Source organism: Geotrypetes seraphini, chromosome 8 (genome assembly GCF_902459505.1).
Source record: "Geotrypetes seraphini chromosome 8, aGeoSer1.1, whole genome shotgun sequence".
In the NCBI taxonomy this organism is placed as follows: Eukaryota; Metazoa; Chordata; class Amphibia; order Gymnophiona; family Dermophiidae; genus Geotrypetes; species Geotrypetes seraphini.
The window spans coordinates 159595782-159614523 of NC_047091.1; the positions used below are offsets into that span (position 1 = coordinate 159595782).

Here is an 18742-nt window from a genome sequence, read left to right on the forward strand (position 1 = left end):
AGGCCAGCCAGATCGGGCCGGCGTGGGAGCCCAGCTCCGCCCCCCCGATCCAGCCGGAGGACATATTTGATTAAAAAAGACACAACGCACCACTGCACAGAGACCAGCCAGATCGGGCCGGCGTGGGAGCCCTGCTCCGCCCCCCCCGATCCAGCCGGAGGACATATTTGATTAAAAAAGACACAACGCACCACTGCACAGAGGCCAGCCAGATCGGGCCGGCGTGGGAGCCCTGCTCCGCCCCCCCGATCCAGCCGGAGGACATATTTGATTAAAAAAGACACAACGCACCCCTGCACAGAGGCCAGCCAGATCGGGCCGGCGTGGGAGCCCAGCTCCGCCCCCCCGATCCAGCCGGAGGACATATTTGATTAAAAAAGACACAACGCACCACTGCACAGAGGCCAGCCAGATCGGGCCGGCGTGGGAGCCCTGCTCCGCCCCCCCGATCCAGCCGGAGGACATATTTGATTAAAAAAGACACAACGCACCACTGCACAGAGGCCAGCCAGATCGGGCCGGCGTGGGAGCCCTGCTCCGCCCCCCCGATCCAGCCGGAGGACATATTTGATTAAAAAAGACACAACGCACCACTGCACAGAGGCCAGCCAGTTCGGGCCGGCGTGGGAGCCCTGCTCCGCCCCCCCGATCCAGCCGGAGGACATATTTGATTAAAAAAGACACAACGCCAACGGTGCGCCGCCGTTCGGCGTGCCGACGAAGGCGCACCTTGGAACCGGGAACACCTTACGCCCAAAGACCACCCACAAGACCTCCTTCCGACTCCCAACATAAGGTAAGGAGCGTGAGATCCCCGCTCCTCCCCCTCCTCCCAGCACGAAAAAACCAGCCACTCTCAATCCAGCCGGGACTCAAAGGGAGAACCATACCTTCTACCTAATACTCCGAACCAGACATCAAAAATTAAGCTCTCCCTGCACACACACACACTAGCCACCCTTTTGATAATCCTCCTCATTTCTAGTTGGAAAGCAGCAGCAAACAACTTACCCACCACAACCACATCCTCCAGTACAACCAACTTCCAACTTCCCAACAGAAGAATACTCACATCAAGAAACTCGAACCACCACGCCAGCACTCAACACCCCATCACTGTTACCTGGAGAAGAAGATCATCACTTCCGAAAACAAAATCTCATCCATCTCCCACAACACTCATATACCCGGAAACAACTCACATTCCCCAGACTGACACAACCTCCCTTACATGTGCCTATGTTAACATCAGAGCACTAGGACCCAAAACAGAAAACATAAAAAATTGGATAAAAACTGAAAAACTTGACTGCCTATTCCTCACTGAAACCTGGTTAACCTCAGACACAGACCCTAGAATAAAAGAAGTATGCCCGCCGGGATACAAAATAACAGTAACCTGCAGAGAAAAAAAAAGAGGAGGAGGACTAGCAATAATATTCAAGAACTCCCTAACTCTAAACATACTTGAAAAAACATCCACTCCACAAATGGATTTCCTAGCGTGTCATCTCACAAACCCAACACTAAAAAACTCACTAAACTGCTTGCTCTGCTACATAACACCAGGAAACTGGACCACAGTGAGACCTGAATTTGAAAACTTCATCTACCAAAACTCACTAACAGCAGAATACAACCTCATCCTAGGAGACCTAAACCTACACCTAGAAGACACAACCTCCACACCAGCAAATAACTGTCTATCCTTCCTCAATGCCTTATCCTTCCAGATCCTAAACCCACAAACCACCCATGAAAAAGGTCATCAACTGGACATTGCTGCATTCATGACTCACCAACCATCCAATCCAGCAATCCAAACTCCTAACGGAACATGGTCCCCATCCCTATGGTCAGACCACTACACATACAACTTCAACATCAACTGGACCAAGACCAAACACACACCTCAATCTAAAAAAACTACATATACCACACGCAAACATATCGACCCAACCATTTTTTGGTCAAATGTAGACGAAACTATCCAAGACTGCGACCCAAAAAACTTCATCTCCCACTGGAAAAATGTGTCCACCAACATCCTTGATGATCTGGCCCCCCTACAAACCAAAACCAGAATAAGCAGGAAATCAGACCAATGGTTTGATAATGAATTACTCCAACTTAAAAGACAGTGTAGAAGATTAGAAAGAAAATGGAGAAAAAAGAACCAAGATCAAACAAAAACCGACTGGAAAAAAATCAACAAACAATACAAAAATCTACTAAGGGATAAGAGGAAAAGCTACTATACCAATCTCATAGGCACGGAAACCCAAGATTCCAAAAAAATATTCCAAATCCTGAAAGAATTAACAGACACCAAACCATACACAACCACCACGAACACCCCTCCACCATCACCCACCCTCTTAGCAGAACACTTCAAGAACAAAATTACCAACACCAGAGCCACTCTCATCCTTAATCCATCCCATCAAAACACTATCACAATCCACCCTTCAGGAAAAGAGGCAACTGCAGCAGACAGAATTTGGACTCAATTCCCCATCATACAATGGCCAGAACTCAACAAATTCTACAAAAAATACAGTCATGCCTCCTGTGACCTCAACCATTGCCCCTCATATCTCCTTACCACCTCTAGTGTAAAATTCCGCACCATAGTTCTACAATGGATTCAATTCACGCTCACAGAAGGCACATTCCCTGCTGACCTCAGTGAAATCGTCATCACCCCAATCCAAAAAGACCCAAAAGCACCACAAAACCACCCATCTAACTTTAGACCTATAGCCTCCATTCCGCTATATGTCAAAATTATAGAAGGCTTAGTAGCCAAACTCCTCACCAATTACTTAGACGACCACAACCTACTCCACCCCATGCAATCAGGCTTCAGAACAAACTTCAGTACAGAGACACTACTAGGCTCCCTTATGGATACCGTAAGACAACACCTTAGTACAGGGAAAAAAATGCTTCTCATACAACTGGACCTAACTGCGGCATTCGACTTAGTGGATCACAACATCCTTCTACAGATCTTAGACGCAATAGGCATCTCAGATAAAGTATACTCTTGGTTTGAAGGATTCCTAAAACTCAGAACCTACAGTGTAAAATCAAACAAAGAAAAGTCAGAATCCTGGTCAAACCCCTGCGGCGTACCACAAGGATCTCCACTATCCCCTACCCTCTTCAATCTCTACACCGCTTCTCTAGGAACGCATCTGGACAACCTGGGCATAACCACCTATAGTTATGCTGATGACATCACCATCCTCATCCCATACGATCATTCTACACCTACCATGACAGACAAACTTCACCAAACACTTGAAACAGTCACAACCTGGATGAAAAATCACAAACTTAAACTCAACCAAGACAAAACCAAATTCATCCTTCTCGAAAATGACAAGGTCCAAACCACAACCAACTTAGAGATAAACGCAATCAAGTATCCCATCCAAACCACCATAAAACTGCTTGGCATGACCATAGACAGATGCTGCACTATGCAACCGCAAATAAATAAAACAATTCAGAAATCATTCGCAATCATGAGAAATCTAAGACAAGTCCGAAAATTCTTTGAAAGAACACAATTCCAACTCATAGTACAATCCCTAATACTAGGTATATTGGACTACTGTAACATCCTCCTCCTTCCTTGCCCTGCAACCACAATTAGACAACTCCAAACAATCCAAAACACAGCTTTGAGACTCATCTACTCATTGAGAAAACATGACCACATCACTGAAGCCTTCATCAACTCACATTGGCTCCCAATCCAAGAAAGAATCCAATTCAAATTCTACTGCACATTATTTAAAACCCTACACGGAGACAGCCCCGCATACTTGAACAATCGCGTCATCCAAGCACCCACTACCAGACATAGAAAAACGCACTCCCCATTCATACCACCCCCAATCAAGGATGTAAAAAGGACAAAACTACACGACGGCCTCCTAGCCACTCAAGCCGCAAGGCTGGACAACCAGATCTCCAACCTTCTGATGACCACCCCAGACTATAGGACGTTCAGAAAAGAAATAAAAACCACACTTTTCAAGAAATTCCTGAAGCAGCAATAACATCACGACCTCTTTGTAACTCTAAAACTGACATCTGATCTACCCATCACTGCACTAATAATAACAAAAGAACCTCCACTATGACCACCTATTAATTCTTTTACAAACCACCTCACCCTCAACAACCCGTTAAATGTTTAAAAGATCTACAACTTACCTCTCTAGCTAATCATTGTAACTCTGTTTTTTATTTAAATTAACCTTTTGTAATCCGCCTTGAACTGCAAGGTAATGGCGGAATAGAAATCCCTAATGTAATGTAATGTAATGATTCAAAAATAAATTCTGTCTTAGAATATTTTGCATTTTCCCTGCATCATTATTAACAACAAAATAATTAGGTGGTTTTTTTTTTTTTTTTTTTGGGGGGGGCTAATTCTGCTGTGAATTTGTGCTCAGCATGTCACACACATGAACATAGTCTCTCAGGTGTGTTACAACAGAAGAAGGTGACGGGACTAATGAGACGGCATAGGATGAAGTTAAGAGGTGATAGGCTCCGGAGTAATCTAAGGAAATACTTTTTTTTACAGAAAGGGTGGTAGATGCGTGAAACAGTCTCCCGGAAGAGGTGGTCGAGACAGAGACTGTGTCTGAATTCAAGAAAGTGTGGGATAGGCACGTGGAATCCCTTAGAGAGAGGAAGAGATGGGCAGATTACATGTGGATGGGCAGATTACATGGGCCATTTGGCCTTTATCTGCCATCATGTTTCTAACCATAAAGCTCTATGACATCACAATGCAGGTGTAAAGAGCCTTAGCCAATCGGGAGAGGAGGAGATAATGGTTACTGTGGATGGGCAGACTGGATGGGCCGTTTGGCCTTTATCTGCCATCATGTTTCCCCCACTCGGTTAACTCCATAAGCTTTGCGATTAGCACACATTTTTACATGTAATGCACATTGAGTGGAACTCTTTACTGTCTTTTAGTGAACAAGCCCCATAGATTCCACAATGCAAATGTGTAGCCCAGTGAAGGGAGAAATGCTTTCAATTTGCTGAGTAAAGAGGAACGTGAAGAAAACAGGACATATTTTCTCTCCCTGGAAATTACCATCTGTGGTGTTGTCACATAAGGAGCTCTCTGCTGCATATTCTCTGCTTCCACTTACAAAAAAAAGGCATTTTTTTAACAAACAAAAAATGGTTGTTTTACAGAGGAACTCAGTGGCTCATGTCTGATAGGCAATGAATTCCAAGTGTGGGCCTCCTTTCCACCCTAGCCTGTATTAAGGGAAGCTTATTTCAACATCCCGGTTGCAGAGTTATGTCCAGGTCTCTATGCCATGCAGCATCAGGAGGTTGTAATCAGGGCCAGATTAACACTACATTGGGCCCTAGGCTAATGTGACCATTTATTTTTTTCCTCAAAAGGGGACAGGAAACCCCCCCTGTTAAATATAGTGCAAAATATAGACAGCAGATATAAATTCTCAAAACTAACACATTTTGATCACTAAATTGAAAATAAAATCATTTTTCCTACCTTTGTTGTCTGGTGATTTCATGAGTCTCTGGTTGCACTTCCTTCTGACTGTGCATCCTTTCTTTCTTTCTTCCTGTCCCCCCCAAGCCACCGCCACCAATTTCTCCAAGCCGCCGCCGCAACAACAGGCCAGGTGCATGCAACAACTGCATAAGCCTTTCCCCCCCCCCTTCCTCCCCGCCCAACATCAATTCTGACATCAGAGAGGAAGTTCCGGGCCAGCCAGGCAGCGATTGGCTGGCCTGGAACTTCCTCTCCTATGTCAGAATTGACGGGGGGAAGGCTTGTGCAGTCGCTGCATGCACCTGATCTGTTGCTGCGTCAGCGTTGGAGAAGCAGGGAGAAATCCCAGGCTCCGTGATCGCCTGTCCTGTTGTCCCCACGCACAGCTTCAGGACGCTCTTTCTGAAAACGGGACATTTCGGCGTCTTGAAGCTATGCGTGGGGACAACGGGACAAGTGATCTAAAAATGGGACGGTCCTGTTCAAAATGGGACGTAAGGTCACATTACCCTAGGCAAGCTGTATTTGTGGCCCCCCTCCCCCACCATTATTTCATCTCTCCAGAAGCAGGGTAAAGTATAGAGCCTAGCTATGGGTATGATATGTGTAATAGTTTGTGAGTGAGCAAGGGGCTAAGCAAGCACATACTTTGTATGGAGAAGCTTAATGGTAGAGCTGGAAAGCAACAGAATAAAGAGGAACTGAAGAAAAATATACAAACAATTCAAATGCTATAACTCCAGTTGTAAATTTGCACTGGTAGCATATATGCTCTGGACATATCTTGAATAAACTATAAAAGTACATCAAAATTGGGGGAAACGCCTCAGAAGCTGCAGGGCAAACGTTGCTCTGGAGCAGTGGTTCTCAACCCTGTCCTGGGGACCCCCCAGCTAGTCGGGTTTTCAGATATCCCTAATTAATATGCATGAGAGAGATTTGCATACCTGTCACTTCCATTATATGCAAATCTCTCTCATGCATATTCATTAGGGATATCTTGAGAACCCGACTGGCTGGGGGGTCCCCAGGACAGGGTTGAGAATCACTGCTCTGGAGCTATGAAGGGAAGCTTAAATTGCTCATTAGCTCCCCTCTAGTCATCTATCATAGGCGAAACAACCCCTTAGTTGAGACTTAAAAGATAGTCCAAAATCAAAAGCAAGCAGCACTTGTCTTTGCTATAAAGTGGAGCAAAACTTCACATCGTGATGCTAGTGCTCTTCAGCTTCTTCACTGAATTAATATAAAGCCGACGATGGCCAACGTTTCATGATCTGCCAATCATTTCTTCAAGGCTCTGTGGAGGAAAGCACATAAACGTACGAAAACTAAATTATTACTTATTAACTACCTTTAAAATAATGCAAAAAACATGCCATACCTTAAGTGTTAACGACACTTAGGCCCGGATTCTGTATAGGATGCCCGTCCCAGGCCAATCAGGCCCTAGGATCCTGTGGGTTGGGCAGGGGAGGGGAGGGGAGGGGTGGGCCCACCTCATTTGGACGGAGGCGGGCCTGCTGGCCGGACGGTGCAAGGACCCATCCGGCCAACTTGCGGGTAAGCCCGAGGGGGGGTTCCGGGGTGGGGGTTTTCATTGGGGGAGGTCCAGGGAGGGGAGGGCGGTTTGTTGGGGGGGGCCATTGGAGGGGGTCCAGCAGGAGGGGTTGGGTACCCTCCTGGTAATCTTTGGGGGCGGGGCCTACCGGCAGGAAGGGTTGAGGACCTTCCTGCCTGCGATGGTGGGGTTCTGTTGGCAGTAGGGGTTGGGCACCCTCCTGCCCCGATTGTCGGGGGAGAGGAGACTGGCGGCCGCGATTAAGTATAGCGGCTGCGTCTACTTACCATGTAGGCCAGCATTTTGCTGGCCTACATTGTAAGCGTCTCCCGCTGTACAAGGGAGACGCGTAGGGCCGCCTAGGTTCGCCTAAGGCTACCGCCTAGCCTTAGGCGAGCTTAGGCAGGCTTGCGGGACTCCTTAGGCTCCCAGAAGCACCTTCAATATAGGCGGCCTTCCTGTGGAGCATTTTTTTAGAAAACGTGCCCCCCAATTGGCTGATTAGACAGCTGTAGGACGCCTACAATCCCTTCCTCTCCTCCACCCCATTTCTTCCTCTTTTTTTTCTCCCCCCTCCCTCATGTGTAGCATCTTTCCTCCCCTCTCACCCATCCCCTTGTGCAGCATCTCTCTATCCTTCCCATCCCCCTGTGCAGCAGAACTCCACTAACCCTTCCACTGTGAGACTGACATGCCTCTGCTCCGAGGCCTCCTAAATCAGCAGAGGTAGGGGTTGCTGAATCAATGAGTCCAATATTTTCAGCAAATCAGGCAGCACTAGTGTCAGGGATAGTGTCAGGAAGTGTTGGGGACATTCAAGGGGGGGTGCTTCGGGAGTCAATATTAACTAGGGCTTATTTTGGAGGTAGGGCATATATTAGGAGCATCTTTAAAAATCATGCAAGGGCTTATTTTCGGGCTAGGTCTTATTTTGGGGGAAACAGGGTACTATGTGAACACCTGACTGAAAACTGCATGTGAAGCGGTATTTAATTTTTAGTTAGGTCCTCCCGTGGAACGCCACCCTCTCAAGTGGCTGTGGGAAAATAGGAAAGGGTCTAAAAATCGAGAATTTTAGCCTTTGGAGGGTGGAGCATGAGGACATAAGAATGCATGCATACATGAATGTCTCAGCTGATGTATTTCTACAGGACACAGTTTTGCATTGCACAGCAGTCACTAAAGGTGAATGAATTAAAGCATCCTTAGTCTACTTTTTTTTCAAATTGGGTTTCTTTCTTTCCTCTCCCCTCCCCTCCCCCCCCCTCAGGAAATCAGGGAGGTGGTTGCTCCAGTTCTGAAGAGTTTCCAGGCCGAGGTATGATTTTGCATTTTATTCGTACTAGCCATCGTGATTTGGTGAATGGCAGATAGGATAAAAAGCTCTGTAAAGTAACAGTCAAAGAACCAGAGCCCACAATATTCAGAGTTATTTATCTGGGTAACAGATGCTGCTCAGCAGATAGGTAGCGCTGACCAGGGCTAGAGACCAAACCGAAACTACATATTTCAGTTTTGGCTGAAACCAAAACTGCCACTGAAACCATCTGAAACCTTTTGGCCAAAACTGAAACTACAAAACTGAAAATTCAAGTTTGATTTTGTGAATGAGAACCATTTGAAGGTGTCTATTTACTATATAAACTATTGTGTAAGATAATAACTGAATTACTTGCAATTGCACTACAAAAAAAAATTAAATATATATATATATACACAAGAGTCATTTCATAAATAATGCAAACTATTTTTTAAAATCTACATGCTTTTGGGGTTTTTTTTCAAGTATTTCTTTACAATCCCTCAATATAGTCTCCCTGCTTTGCAATGACCAAGTCCCAACGTCCGGGAAGTTTCATTATTCCATCCAAGACACCATTTTTGTTCAGTTGCCGAATGGCTCGGGTAACGGCAGAAGAAGCCTCTTCCAGAGACGCAAAACGATGTCCACACATAGGTTGTTTCAACTTTGGAAAAAGGTCGAAGTCTGGTGGACTCATGTCTGGGCTGTAGGGAGCACGAGGTAACACCTCCGAGCCGTATTTGTGTAGTTTTTCAATAACGGCATTCCCTATGTGCGGGCGAGCCTTGTGACGAATGATTGGCCCAGCCAAGAGCAACTGAAGTCGGGTTTTATGCATTTTTTTGTGCTTTTTTTTTTTTTTTTTGCAAAAAAATCACGATAATACACTGCTGTGACATTTCTTCCACGTGGAACTTTGTCTGTTCAAGACAATCAGCCTCGAGTTTCACACATCGTTCATCGGTTGTTGATTTCGGCCTTCCTGGTCTTACATCATCGTCTATGCTCACATGACCACTCCGAAAACGAGTTGCCCACTGAGAAACTGTGCTACGGTCCACTGTTAACTCACCACAAACTTCACGTAACGCACTGTGGATTTCTGTCGGGTTTTTGCCACATAGAGTTTCAATCTTAATGTATGATCTCTGATACCCGAGACACCTGCAGCCTCCATTTCCCACACTTGTCACAGCTACACTATGTACAATACAGAGCTCCTAATCACACGTCCTGCTGCTTCAAGCACTGAAGTGAAAGTGAAACAAGATTTACTGCAATTGCATCATCCACTCCCCAATGTTGCCAACCTGTACGTTATTTATGAAATTACCCTTTTATTTATATATACACACACACAAGGGTGGTTTGAAATGTTTGGTTAAAAAGCAAGTTAAACAACATAATCTCCATTGAGGGCTATTCACTTAGTCCAGCTAGTTTCCAGTTTTTTTGTATCATAGGAAAAATAGGTTTTGTCAAACTCTGCAAAATACTCATGGACGGCATCAATGGTTTCATGGACTACGGCAGTGGCCTCAACCCTGACCTGGAGGACCACTAGCTAGTCGGGGTTTTCGGGATAGCACTAATGAATATGCATGGGGCAGATCTTGCACTCCGATCATCTTCATTGCAGGCAAATCTCTTTCATGCATATTCATTAGGGCTATCCTGGAAGCCTGACTGGCTGGTGGTCCTCCAGGGCAGGGTTGGGAACCACTGGACTACGGCACCATCACATGGAAATTTACCAAACCTTTGAGTAGCCCCCTCCCCTAGTGCAACTCTACTGTTTCTCATTTCTATAGCACTGAAAGGCATACCCAGTCCCTCCAGGCTACCTTACAATCCCTGGTAGTGGTGTAGTCGGGGCAAGAGCGACGCCCCAGTCATGGCAGCCATTTCAAGAGCAGAGTTGGAATAGGCAGGAGTAACTGAGGATGACTCCTGCCTCTGCTACACTCCCTAGACCAGCAGGGATTTTAAGAGCAGTGAGGCTTATAGGGGGGGGAGAGGGGGCTTCAGGTAGGGTTACCAGAAGTCTGGATTTACCCGAACATGGCCTCTTTTTTGAGGACATGTCCGGGGGTCCGGACAGCTTTTCAAAACCCGGCACTTTGTCCGTGTTTTGAAAAGCTTTCCTTCGGGCAGGAGGGCATCTGCGCATGTGTGGATACGACGTGATGACATCACATGTGCATGACATCATTGTGTTATATCCGCGCACGCGCGGATGTCCTGCCTGACGAGAGCAGGCAGCGGCGGGGGTGGGGTGGGGATCTGAGGAGGGGCTGTGGCGGGATCGGGGGCGGGGATGGGCGGGCCTGGGGACAGGCCTAGAGGTCTGGATTTTCCAGACGGAAAATCTGGTAACCCTCGGTTCAGATGAAACTGAAAACGTGGCCAAAAATTAAAACAACCTTTCGGCTGAAACCAAAACCAGACGGGGGAAAAAAAAAAAGATTTTGGGGCCAGTTTCAGGGCTGTAACCAAAATTTAGTGGGCCTCTAACTGGGGCCAATCGGTCATTTTCAGTAGCATTGTTCAGACGATTGTGCTGAAACCAGGATGCCAGGGGTTAATTTGTAAGTGAAAGAGAAAGTGAACCTGTGGCACCAGGGGAGAGAGTTGAGTGGGCCAGAGGCGGCAGCAACAGGAAAAGAGGGGACTGGGTTAAGATTCAAGTGACTGTTCTCTGCTCTATGCTCCCTCCGTCCCCTCCTGCTCCCCTCCGGGCTTCCTCCAGGGATAGTATCAGGAAGTGTCGGGGACATTCAGGGGGGGGGGGAGGAGGCTTCGGGAGTCAATATTAACTAGGGCTTATTTTGGAGGTAGGGCAAATATTAGGAGCACCTTTAAAAATCATGCAAGGGCTTATTTTCGGCCTAGGTCATATTTTTGGGGAAACAGGGTACTACGTGAACACCTGACTGAAAACTGCATGTGAAGCGGTATTTAATTTTTAGTTAGGTCCTCCCGTGGAGCGCCACCCTCTCAAGTGGCTGTGGGAATATAGGAAAGGGTCTAAAAATCGAGAATTTTAGCCTTTGGAGGGTGGAGCATGAGGACATAAGAATGCACGCATACATGAATGTCTCAGCTGATGTATTTCTACAGACACAGTTTTGCATTGCACAGCAGTCACTAAAGGAGAATGAATTTAAGCAGAGATGGGAGGTACTGGAGAAAACATTCCCGCTGCTCTGGAGTCTGAAAAGAAATGGAGGGACTGCATTCCAAGCCATTCTCCTATAAATTAAGCCCTGGTCAGGGCAAAGCCTGAGTGGGCCGAGCAGTTCTCCAGAAAGTAACTGAATGTCATCATTATCCAAATAATGGCAGCGGACTGTCTAATAACCCGAATATCTGGATAGCAGCCAGTGCTGAATATCCGGGTATAAAACGAAATGCCACAGCTGGCATTTAAAAGCAATGCAGGCCACAGAGTTTAAATATTGCTCTGTAGGATTTTTATTTTGTATCTCATTGACATTCTTTGCCATGAAGCTATAGCGATAAAGTTTGTACGCAGTGATACAAATGACCGCTGCCGATACACGGCATAATATTAGTTCAAATACATGAAATGTTCTGTTATTGTTATCTATTACAAGTATTTTTTTAACTTATTGTTTAATTAAATGACTTGCGTTTATCGGTATTGCGTTTGTTGGTCTTTTAAAACATTTTTATGTACCCCTTATTGTTTTAATTACGTTAACCGCCTTGAAACCTGATTTGGCGGGATATCAAATTTTTAATAAACTTGAAACTTGTATGTCTCGCCAGCTTAAAATGGCATTATTGAAAAATAGACTTTTAAATCTTGAGATTCAATAGATACTTTTAACACCGAGGCCCAGATGCACTAAAGCTTTTGCAACGATCGCATTTGCTCGCCGCCTGGTTTTCTGCACGATTGCTCATTCCCCAATCCCACCATGCAAGTTTCAAGTTTATTAGGTTTTTATATACCGCCTATCAAGATTATCTAAGCGGTTTTACAATCAGGTACTCAAGTATTTTCCTTCTCTGTCCGGAGGGCTCACAATCTACCTAATGTACCTGAGGCTATGGAGGACTGAGTGACCTGCCCAGGGTCACAAGGAGCAGTGCGGAGTTTGAATCCACAACCCCAGGGTGATGAGGCTGTAACTGCAACCACTGCGCCACACACTCCTCCACAGATAAGCTCATTAATATTAAAATGCCACGTCAACTAGTAGAGCGATTGATGCTCTAACATGGCTAAAAAAAAAGTGGTCGCTTTTAGCGATCCAAAAAAAGCAACTGGTCAAGACCAGGCACTTACTTGTCTAACCTTTTTATTTTTAATGGGAACAGATGCTGTGCATGTTACACATGCACAATATCTGCCCCATTAGGAAAAAAAAGCACACACACCCCTTCTGCCAAAGACAGCCCTCCCTGACGAACTGACACCGGGAACAGACTCCCTGCGCTAATGAAAACAACTGGAGGAATGCCATGCCATGCCAACCCATCTTTGCTGCTGAGAAAAATGGCAGAAGGGAGGCCCACTCCCTCCTGCCATGGCAACTTCCCCCCCACCCCCATGGCAGTGAAATGGCAGGAGGGATGCCCAATCTCGCACCAGGCGCCCCCCCCTAACATCTCCTACCTCTCCCTTTCCTCCTGCAAAAAAAAAAAAGGCAGGAGGGATGCCCACTCCCTCCTGCCACTGGAGTTCCCCCAAAACCTCCTCCTGTGCCTTTTCAGAGAAGTTGGAGCAGATGGGAAACTCAGTCCATCAGGAGGGAAACTCAGCCTGTCATACTCGTATGCCCGCCAGTCCAAAATGGTGGGTCTTCACTCCCCGGTGCATCATGTGATGCACGGGGAGGGGCCTAAGGCTCAGATTGGCTCAGACACCTAAGGGGAGGGGCCTTTGGTCTCTAGGCCTGAATTGGCTCTCCACCTGTATAGAACGCTGTTTCCCAACGTTGGTCCTGGAGTGCAATGAATATGCATGAAAGAGATTTTCATAGTATGGAAGCAGTGTATGCAAATGAACCTCATGCCTATTCATTGTGGATATCCGCTTGAATCTTTTTTGGCTGTATAGATGGTATATAAAAATTTTAATAAACATAAACATATCCTGAAAACCTGACTGGCAAGGGGGCACTCCAGGACCAACTTAGGACACGCTGATATAGAAGACTTCAGTGATGGAAAATGAGTTTGCGTTGGGATCACGATCCCTTCTGAATATGCAGTTTGTAAGAACAATCGGTGATGGGGCTTTTATTGCAGCATCAGATGTTATTTTATGGGTCTCGGAAGGTATGGTGTTTTTCTTTTGTTTTGTTTTACAGCTCTGTGGGAGTGGACTTGCAGACTTAGAACTGATTAAGTAACCTTTGAAAATGATTGGGGTGATAAACACAACACATTGCTATCCACTCCCTGTAAGTCAGGGGTGTCAAAGTCCCTCCTCGAGGGCCACAATCCAGTCGGGTTTTCAGGATTTCCTCAATGAATATGCATGAGATCTATTAGCATACAATGAAAGCAGTGCATTCAAATAGATCTCAAGTATATTCATTGGGGAAATCCTAAAAACCCGACTGGATTGCGGCCCTCGAGGAAGGACTTTGACACCCCTGCTGTAAGTGGTGAAGGAGTTTGCATAATATTAGAAATAAAACATAGATATAAAAGAAAAAAAAAATACCTTTTTATTGAACTAACAATGTAGTTTATGATTAGTTTTCAAAAGTAACCCCTTCTTCCTCAGATCAGAGGTGCTGAGGCACCAACAGAGCTGGCAACTATGATTATTTATTTATTTATTTATTATTTTTAACATTTTTATACCGTTTTATTCTAAAACGGTTTACAAATAGTTACATAAAATATAAAATTCAGAACAAGGTTAGAACAAAACAAACAGATTCAATCCTTACATAAAATCAATTTCTCAAAGAAATGCATCTACAAATAGTTGTGTTTTCAGCATTTTCCTAAATCAGCTCTTGTCTCTACATTTTCGGATTTGACCAACCAGGCTATTCCACAACGTAACCCCTGCACGTGTAAAAGTCATCCAATATGTAACCGGACTAGTGCAAAGAGATTCGTTATCGTTCATGAGTAAGCCTCAGCCCCACCACTCCACCGCTGTTCTATCTCATAACTGCGGGGAGAATTATGTGGCACTTCATCACTGGCTGCTCGATTGTGTTTAGCATTTTTAATCAATTTATGAATTTTTCTAAAAAGTGTTTCAATACTGTCTTTATTATTAAAGTAACTAGCTGATGCCCCGGCGTTGCATGGGTATTTAATTATAGCAATAACACTGTAAATGGATTCAAATAAAGATACTTTATGGTGGTGAATGAAATTATTTTTTTACAGCTTAATAAAAAGTACAATATTCAAATTATAATGTGAAATATTTGACCAAATGAATACAATACAACTAACGCAAAACGTGATTATAAACAACATTTTTAGTTTCACCTCCTGGAGCAAGAACATATAAATTCTTGGGTGAACCCACCCTTGAGCAAGCAACATAGAGTTGTGGGCCGCGAGACCCCCAGAACATATCACCCCAGGTAGTGAGGGATCTACATACCAAGTTTCGTCCAAATCGGTCAAGCCGTTTTTGAATTACAGTGAGAATGGCAGCTTTTTACATATTTTCCATTGACATGAATGGGTGAAATCTGATTTTCTGTTTGTAGCTCCGCCCACGTGTGCAGGAGGGCCGCGAGACCCCCAGAACATATCAACCCAGGTAGTGAGGGATCTGCATACCAAGTTTCGTTCAAATCGGTCAAGCCGGTTTTGAATTACTGTGAGAATGGCAGCTTTTTACATTTTTTCCATTGACATGAATGGGTGAAATCTGATTTTCTCTTTGTAGCTCCGCCCACGTGTGCAGGTGGGCCGCGAGACCCCCAGAACATATCACCCCAGGTAGTGAGGAATCTGCATACCAAGGTTCGTTAAAATCGGTCAAGCCGGTTTTGAATTACCGTGAGAATGGCAGCTTTTTACATTTTTTCCATTGACATGAATGGGTGAAATCTGATTTTCTGTTTGTAGCTCCGCCCACGTGTGCAGGAGGGCCGCGAGACCCCCAGAACATATCAACCCAGGTAGTGAGGGATCTGCATACCAAGTTTCGTTCAAATCGGTCAAGCCGGTTTTGAATTACTGTGAGAATGGCAGCTTTTTACATTTTTTCCATTGACATGAATGGGTGAAATCTGATTTTCTCTTTGTAGCTCCGCCCACGTGTGCAGGTGGGCCGCGAGACCCCCAGAACATATCACCCCAGGTAGTGAGGGATCTGCATACCAAGTTTCGTCCAAATCGGTCAAGCCGTTTTTGAATTACAGTGAGAATGGCAGCTTTTTACATATTTTCCATTGACATGAATGGGTGAAATCTGATGTTCTGTTTGTAGCTCTGCCCATGTGTGCAGGTGGGCCGCGAGACCCCCAGAACATATCACCCCAGGTAGTTGGAATTACTGTGAGAATGGCAGCTTTTTACATTTTTTCCATTGACATGAATGAGTGAAATCTGAATTTCTGTTTGTAGCTCCGCCCACGTGTGCAGGTGGGCCGCGAGACCCCCAGAACATATCACCCCAGGTAGTGAGGGATCTGCATACCAAGTTTCGTCCAAATCGGTCAAGCCGTTTTTGCGTGATCGCGGCACATACACACATACATACATACACACATACATACCTCCGATTTTATATATATAGATATATGTACTTAGCTTATGTCAGCCAACGCCTGGGAGTCTAACCTGACATGTTTCGCACTGACTGGCGCTGTATCAAGGGTCTTCCTGTGTACAGTAAAAAGGAAGCCGTTAGCACCTCTTAATGTCTAACCGCCTCTACTATTTAACATTCCTAATAATTTAAGACCTATAAGTGCTTACCGAGGTTGCGCTTGTCACCCGACTCGTGTTCATATCAAGAGTAAGATGGCGGCGGCGTCCAACCTCGGAATATATATACTGTCACCCTTCATTCATAAATAAGCTCCTCCCCCTGGGTCTGATTGGTCAAACCTCTAACCAATAACCAAAATCCACTCTATCTCCCCATTCAATCCATAAGGTTCAACAGTATCCAATGAAAAGATATATCTCTGCTCACTTTCATTCAGCTTTTTTTGATCTTTCCCACCGTCCCTCCCAATCACTCTGCTTATGACCCGCCATCTCATCTCGTCAATCTTATGGTTGCATGCACTCCAATGATCTACCAGAGGGGCCTGAGTAACCCCATTCAAAATATGTGATTTATGTTCTGTAAGTCTGACACAGATTGGCTCGATGGAGCGGTGGAGTGGTGGGGCTGAGGCTTACTCATGAACGATAACGAATCTCTTTGCACTAGTCCGGTTACATATTGGATACATCAACATTGTGGACTGGTAAAGTAAATTACTACCATTGCCATATTTTTGGAGGCTTACGTGTAAAAGTCATGGCATCCGTTTCCACATATTTAGGGTTAGCCTTCGTTTTCAGCAATACTGAACTTTCAGAGCGCAACGATCTTAATGGTTGATACTCAGACATCAAACCTTTAAAAAATTTAGGGATCGTACCATATAAAAATTGGTGATATATCATAATTGCTTTGTACTGAATTCTGAATGCAATTGGAAGCCAATGCAATTGTCGGAGATATGGAGTAATATGCTCATATCTTGTTGTTCCAGTTATCAATCTAGCCACAGCATTCTGTGCCACCTGCAAAGCCCTGGACCTGGTCTCGGTTATACCTAGGTACAGGCCGTTGCAGTAGTCCAGACGCGACAAGATCATTGCTTGTACAACAGCATGACAGTCAGATGATAACAACATTGGTTTTAAACGGTACAATAAATGTATCTGTGCAAAACAATTTGCCCTGTTTTTACCACCTGACAACCCCATTGTAAGTCCTGGATCCAGTTTTACTCCCAGGACTGTCACCGCAGCATGGAAGCAAAAAGCATTTCAGGGCATATAGTTACAAAAACTTGCTTTAACTATCATTTCCAAGCTACTGCTTATCAAAGCAGTTTACAAAAAGCTTAACCCCCCCCCCAAAAAAAAACCCCAAAACAAACCCACACTTTCAAATCAATTACTTTAAAATAACCAAACTAACAATAACCTAAAAACAAATCAACAGCAGTGAGTGGATATAAAGTCCTCCTTCGTTGGTACCTTACCCCGGACCTACTTGCAAAACTGAAGAGGGGAGCCAGGAGGGATTGTTGGAAGGGGTGTGGGGAAGTTGGTGTCTACCTCCACGTGTGGTGGAACTGTCCACTACTTAAACCAGCTTATCGCAAACTGTGTGCCTCCTGAGATTTCAGGTGTGTCGCGACACACTGGCGAGGAGGAGAGTCATCCGAGTCGGCTGCCTGCCTACGGGACGTGCCTCCTGCAGTGAGAGACACGTCCTGTAGGCAGTCGGCCGACGCGGATGATTCTCCTCCTCCTCTCCCCGCACCTCCCTTCTTCCCGGATCCCTCCACCGAAGCGGGTCACAGCCAGATGAGCCTCTGCGCATGCGCGGACATTGACGCAATGACGTCGCGCGGGCACATGATGTCATCGCGTCGACGACCGCACACTTCCGGGTGCCTTCCGGTTGGGGCACTGGGTTTAGTGTGCTGCTGGCTGGAAAGTTTGCGAGACACTGACTTAAACCATACTGGACCTCGGTGTTCCAGCTTTTAGTCAATATTTGGGGTGTTCTCCTTCCCCCCCCCTGCCCCCTTCTGCGAAAATGGCCTTTCTTCATATGTATATCCCTTCCTGGGACGAGAGGGATGTGGCCTTCTCTAAATTATTGTTGACGGCTGCTAGATTAGTACTGACCCAATACTGGAATCTACAGAATGCTCCTACTTGGGAATTGGGGTTTTTTTGTGGTGTTTTTTTTAATTCTTTATTCATTTTATAATTCACAACAAGTGTACAGTAAATATCAAACCATTAGAATACAATATCACTTGAAAACCCCCACCCCCTCCCACTTCCATATACAACAAGAAATATACCACATGAATATAATATCTTATCATTCATATATATTATTAATAGAAATCCAACCCCCCCTCCCGATCCACATGTAAGAATTAAAATTGGGAAAAGTGTAAATTATTCATTATAATAATTTAAAAATGGCCCCCACACATCCTTAAATTTATTGTTGATAGATAAGTTAGCTGATTGGCGTAGGCTTTATAAATTGACTGCATTGCAACACTGTAAGTGTGGTAGAATTAACAGATTATGGCGTTCTTTT

The 18742-nt window shown here is 45.1% G+C and overlaps 1 protein-coding gene across 7 annotated transcripts in view; it reads left to right on the top strand.

The window, feature by feature from the left end:
* The window catches only part of CUX2 (cut like homeobox 2), a 552659-nt gene that overhangs the window by 296693 nt on the left and 237224 nt on the right, over window positions 1-18742 (top strand). For all 7 annotated transcript variants that reach the window (XM_033955398.1, XM_033955397.1, XM_033955392.1 and 4 more), the window contains exon 3: window positions 8398-8445. In XM_033955398.1, the coding sequence (XP_033811289.1) occupies window positions 8398-8445 (48 nt within the window). The remainder of the gene's footprint in view (window positions 1-8397; window positions 8446-18742) is intronic.